A 5,893-nucleotide genomic window follows, 5' to 3' on the forward strand; every position below is an offset into this window, starting at 1 on the left:
GGGCTACGCTTCTTCATAGGCTGGCACTCACGTCAACAAGAGGGGGTTATTCACTATCTTAAACATGCTGAACTGGCCGAATAAGTATTGTTAGTTCTTAGTTAGGGGCAATGAAGACCAATACACAGGGTCCTTGAATCAGCAAGGAAAACGCCCGCGAAGAGGGCTGTGATCTGGCAGTCACGAGTGCAGTGTGGAAGGGCTCCGGGGCCCACGCGGGGGGCTACTTTCCGTTTTCGTTTTCAGGCCAGTGCCATGGCAGACCGCCCTCCTCGACCACAGCTGTGCTCGCGTGCCAACAGGGCACCGCTGTCCTCTCTGCAGCCACATCGGCTCCGCAGAGGGAAACTACCCCGGAAAAGAGAAGTCTCCGTTCCTGTCTGAGCAGAACGAGGAAGAGCTGCTGCAAGGAGCACGGAGGCCAGCAGGTGGCAGCGCGGCACCGTCCCTGGGCCACCCTACACCAGGCAGAGGGAGCGTGTCTGCGAGCGTCTGGCCGGAAACAAACCCGTGTTGGTACAGAATCCCCGGGGCAGCCTGAACACCGAGCCAGCACCAACGAGCAGGATGCTAATGGCTTTGGTTCTCGTCTGGTTCAGGCCAGCTCTGCACAGAAAGCTCTCCTCTCGGCCTTGTCCTTCCAGAACCGCAGAGCACGTCCCGGTCACTGCCACACGCAGAGCAGAAACCAGTGACTCAATCATCACCCAGGGAAGGCGATTCCTATTTGATAAAGAGGAGTGTCTAGGGATATCACCTAAACACTCCTTAGACGAAGCAAATTAAAAAAGAGCAGGGGGATCAGCACCATTGGTGTAAGTGGAAAAAGTCACCCTCCCATCATTCCCCTTAAGACGGCCCAGCGGGGACCAGGCCAGCGACGCCCACAGGTACCTGCAGTGCCTTCGTAGAAGGGCTCCCTGGCGCCTTCGCGCAGGTCTTTGTCCTCTAACAGGGCCTGGGACGCGCCTCCGGCGTCAGTGTCCAGCAGGATCTGACTGTCGCCGAGGCCCATGTCTGCGAAGTGGCTGCTCACGTCGCAGTCGTCGAAGTCGGCGGTGAACCGGTGGAGAGGGACGTCGTGGGAAGACATGGGGAAGGTGCCTTCCAGCACCAGGGGGGAGCCCGGAGGGGACAGGGAGGACAGGGAGGACCGCGAGGACAGGGACGTCACAGACTTGGGGGCCTCGGTCGGCAGGGGCGCAGGGCCCGCGGCGGCCGCCCCGCAGGGACCGCTCTGGCCGGGCTGGCTGGGGGACTTGACCACTTCGTTCTCATGGATGGTGGTGATGGGCCCGGAAGGTACGTAACCGCCCTTTTCTTGCAGGAGGAAGTCCAGTTTATACTGATAGTCCACGTCGAGCTGGTCGCCCGGGCTGGTGTAGTAGAGCTCGCTGGAGCTGAGGGAGTTGAGCGAGCCCCTGCTGGAGGTGTTCAGGGACCCCCGGCTGGAGGCCAGGGAGCCCAGGCTGCTCCCGGACGACATGGACAGGGTGCTGGCGGAGAGGCTGCGAGAGGAGAAGCGCGATGGTCAAAACTGGACTCATCAGGAAGCCCAGGCCCAGGCCCAGCACCGCTGGCTCTTCAGACCCCGTGAGGCCAGAACAGCCCGTGATGGGCTTCTTCATGAACACTGCAACCTGGCTCTCTGCTACTCTTTCAGCAGTAACCCTACTCGTATTCAAAACCACCCCTCTCTCGCAAAAGACACAAAAGCGGGGGAATCAAATCCCTATTGGCAAATCTACCCGCAGAGGGATCCAGAAGCAAGGATGTCATTTAAAATAGACGGGTAAACAGGACCAAGTGCTAGTGCAGTCCCTTTGCTGAACAAATGGCACTTTCTGAGAGAAGTGAGGCGCGGTGAGGAAGCAGAGCTGACAGAGTTGGGCTCCCCCACCTCCCCTCTCGTGTGTGTGTTTAAATAGTGACGATGTTCTCGGACTTAGCTGCCGCCCCCCTTTCAAAAGAAGGGCTGATGTGGACAAGATATGTCATTTCCCTAAGTGTGTACTGAAGCTAAAAAAAACCTGCTTCCCACTAGATATTTCAAATGTGTTTCAAATGCCACCTGGAGGTTCATGAAAGAAAAGTCTATGCAACCTTAAGTTTGGTCATTCACGTTTGAATTGTACTAGTATAACTTACGTTCTTTTCTTTTAAACAGTTGAACATAAGGAGAAAAGCAATCAAAGGTGGACGAAAACATTCCTGAACGCAGTCAGGAAAGGACGTCCCCTTGAGAACCGAGAACCGGAGAGACTTGCCTTTTCAGCTCTGAGTGCAGATAAGTAGTTAATTTGGTCGTTTCTTCGAGTTTCTGGAGCAGCTCCTTCCTTCGCTCTTCCAGTTTCAATCTAGAAAAAAAACCACAGAAATGAATTTATATTTTCAAATGACGATGAGAAAACACGGAGACTGAAGGGGAAGATTATTATCATACAAACATTATGCGCATGAAGGGGGGCGCCTGTGAACTTGATGGCGAGGGAGCAGCCCCAGCAGGAAGCGAAGTGGGCAGGAGCGCCTCGTTCGCATAACTGAGGATGCTGTGAATTTGGTTTTCTACGATTTTCTTCAACGGGCGAAAAACCTCACGCTCTCTCGAATTACAGAAAGAGAGTGAGAAGGAACACAAGGCACTAACCGAGGTCACAGACTCCCACAGGCCCGTGCTGGGCTCCCAGTCCTAGAACAATGTAACAGCAATGACGAGAATCATAACAGGTCACCGAGGTACTGAATAGGTAAGACTGTGCCAAAGGAATGTTTAGTGATAACAATTCCAATCCTAATTCGATGGGAACGTTAGTGATTAAGAAACCAATTAGTCCAAATGTCTGTGCGAGAGACACAGCTATGACTGTCCCTCCGTCCGCAGGACAGCCATCGCCGCACCAGATCATCGTGGAGCTCCGTGCACGTGGCTTCACTGCACTGGAGTCGGGGGTTTGTGAAAATCAGATGTTCCGGAACTGTGTACGCGAAGAAGCCATTTGGAAACACACTCAGCTCCCAGGTTAGGCAGCTAGGAGCCTGCCCGAGGGCCGCTGCGTCATCTCAGGGCCCTCAGACGTCATGGAAACGAGCCATTCAGAGGGGGGCAGGGGACGCGGAACACCACGGTGTCCAGGCTGGTGCTGTGCTGGCCGTGCGTCCTCAGGAGAGCCACTCGTCCAGGCCTCAGCCTACTCATCTGTGCAATGGGGAGCACAGCCCCCCTGAGCCTGCCTGTGAGGCTGTGGAGGCAACCAAGTGGGGAGAGTGTGTGTGGAGCGCGCTCAGACATCACCACAGACCAGCCTGCTCAGAGCCTCACGCCCTGCAAGGTGGCGATATAAACATTAACTCCTCTCCTGGGAAGAAAAAGAAAATTTCCCTAATTTCCAGCTCCTTTGAAATGTTATGTATGTTTTTAGGCAGTAAGAAAACATGCCCATATTTTATTTATAGGTATTTTTCCTTTGATGTGTCACCAACACAATTTCATTACATGTTAAAGTAAAAAAAGTAATTCTTGTCATTTTGTTTAGGACTTCAAAGGGTGGTAAATTCTTAATTCACAGCTTTCAAAGGTGGATTTTGAAAAGGAGTACAGGCCGTACTTTTTAAATCTCTTAAACATAAATCAGAACTCAACAAGGAAAAATATTAATACAAAACAGATGAAAGGAAGGAAGGTCTGGAGAAAGCCCCCATGTCTCCTCAGAGCCGAGTCTTCTGAGCAGCAGAAGCCTTTCTAATTACGGATAAATCTAAATAGTGCACAAGCGAACGAAGGCTCTTTCTGGTGTGTTAAGGAGGCAACAGCATGACGCTAGTGTGTTTCACGCTAAAATGTAAAATCCGTCTGGCTGTGTGGCTCAGTGGTTGAGCATCGACCAACGAACCAGGAGGTCACGGTTCGATTCCTGGTCAGGGCACATGCCGGGTTGCGGGCTCCATCCCCAGGGGAAGGAGAGGGACCGGTGAGGCGCTGCGGTCCTTTAAGACAGAACCGGGACGGCATCTGCGAGGCTTCCCCTTGGCACACTCTCCTGTTCCCTAAGGTGTGAGGCTGCAGCTGCGCGTTATCTTGACCAACATCTTCACTTACAAAGGCCAGTTCTCCCAAGGCGGTTAGACGCAGGGCAGGCAAGTCCACCCACGATGCCACCTAACCTGGGACGTCAAGAGACTTACTTTTCCCCCTCCTCCATCCTCCCCACCACACTGTTTCATTTTTATTGATTTCAGAGAGGAAGGGAGATGAGAGAAACATCAATGATGAGAGAGAATCATGGATCAGCTGCCTCCTGCACGCCCCACACTGGGGATCGAACCTGCAACCAGGAATCGAGCTGTGATCTCTTGGTTTATAGGTCAAGACTCAACCACTGAGCCACGCTGCCGACTCAAATGTTTGGTATTACGTAGACACATGACCGTACACACTTACAGAGCACAAGGAATTAGAAGGCAAGGAGCTGAGAAGGTACAAAAAGCAGAGGGACTGGGTCCGGCTGGGTCCTGGGACGTTACTTCCCGTCACTGGGATTACACGAATGTGAGCTTCTTTCCTGTCACCTGGGACTGGACACTGCTCTGCCCCTGTTGGCCTGAGGGTGTGTGGTGGCTCAGGTGCCCCCTGGTCCACGGCTGGCACAGGTGTCGGCGGTCAGTCATCAGGTGCAGATGAGCGCCTTCACACCGACACCCGGGGGTCCCCTGCCTAACAGTCCTGCTGATCTGACTGCAGAACCGGATTTTTAAGATTAAATGATCAATTCACACCTTCCCGCAGAGATGAGAAAACCGCTTTACATGTCACCTCCTGCAGAGGAGGCTCTCAACGGACAAAGTCCACGAGGACATTCTGTGACCTGGGGAGAGGGCCAGGGAGCGACTGACCTTCCTTGTGAAATGAGAAGTAACTCCTTTTGCATCCTTGTGAGTAATGAACCCAGAAGAGGAAGCCTCGCGGCTCCCACAGTCCAGGTAACCTCGCTCATCAGGGGCTTGTTTATGGTACGGTTACCAGCCGCGGTCAGTGACGCTCTGCGTCCTTCGCTTTCAGCATCTGCCTCGGCACCTTCCCGATCCTCACAGACCGGAGGAGCTGCGGGACGCGGGACTCGGAGGGACAGCGGACGGGTGCTTGATGGCTGGACAGGAAGAGCCACCGGGCCCAGTGCACCGAGAGCACCGAGCCCAGGGGCAGGGCACCAGCACGGCTGAGACACACCCACAGGCCTCCCGGCCCGGCCCCGGGGACACCCACCTCTCAGCCAGCGCCCGGCTGGGGGCGCCCCGCACGGACAGCAGCTCCGCCTCCAGCCGCTGGCGGTCGGCCTCCAGGCGCTCCAGCTCGTCTCGGGTGCGTTTCTGCGGAGTGACGAACTGGAGCTCCTTCAGAAGTTCTTCTTTCTCGTGAATCAGCATCAGCTTCTCCTTCTCAACATCCAGCGCCCCGGGCCAGGCTTCACTGTCCAGTTTCGACAGCTCAATTTTCAGGTTGGCCATGCTGGAACAGAGAGAGGTGAGCGTGAACGCAGAGCTCCAAGAGGAGGAAACAGACGGGCTAAGGCGGGTGGACGCTAAATTCCCCGTGTGCCTCGCCTGGGGTGTGAGCCTCGCAGGGGGTGTGAGCCTCACTAAGGGGGTGTGAGCCTCGCAGGGGGTGTGAGCCTCACAGGGGTATGAGCCTCGCCAGGGGTGTGAGCCTCGCAGGGGGTGTGAGCCCCGCAGGGGGTGTGAGCCCCGCCAGGGGTGTGAGCCTCACTAAGGGGGTGTGAGCCTCGCAGGGGTGTGAGCCCCGCCAGGGGAGTGAGCCTCACTAAGGGGGTGTGAGCCTCGCCAGGGGGTGTGAGCCTCACCAGGGGTGTGAGCCTCACTAAGGGGGTGTGACCTCGCA

The 5,893-nt window shown here is 55.3% G+C and overlaps 1 protein-coding gene across 1 annotated transcript; it reads right to left on the bottom strand.

The window, feature by feature from the left end:
- Window positions 1-894: 894 nt before the first annotated feature.
- Window positions 895-5,502, bottom strand: LOC102433052 (protein WWC2-like; the record flags this gene model as incomplete). Its single annotated transcript, XM_006109467.1, has 3 exons — window positions 5,261-5,502; window positions 2,268-2,357; window positions 895-1,508 (listed from the first exon to the last, which is right to left on the bottom strand). Coding segments are annotated over exons 1-3 (946 nt in total), but the record flags the coding sequence as incomplete, so codon positions are not given.
- Window positions 5,503-5,893: the final 391 nt, after the last annotated feature.

Source organism: Myotis lucifugus, unplaced genomic scaffold (assembly GCF_000147115.1).
Source record: "Myotis lucifugus unplaced genomic scaffold, Myoluc2.0 scaffold_10209, whole genome shotgun sequence".
In the NCBI taxonomy this organism is placed as follows: Eukaryota; Metazoa; Chordata; class Mammalia; order Chiroptera; family Vespertilionidae; genus Myotis; species Myotis lucifugus.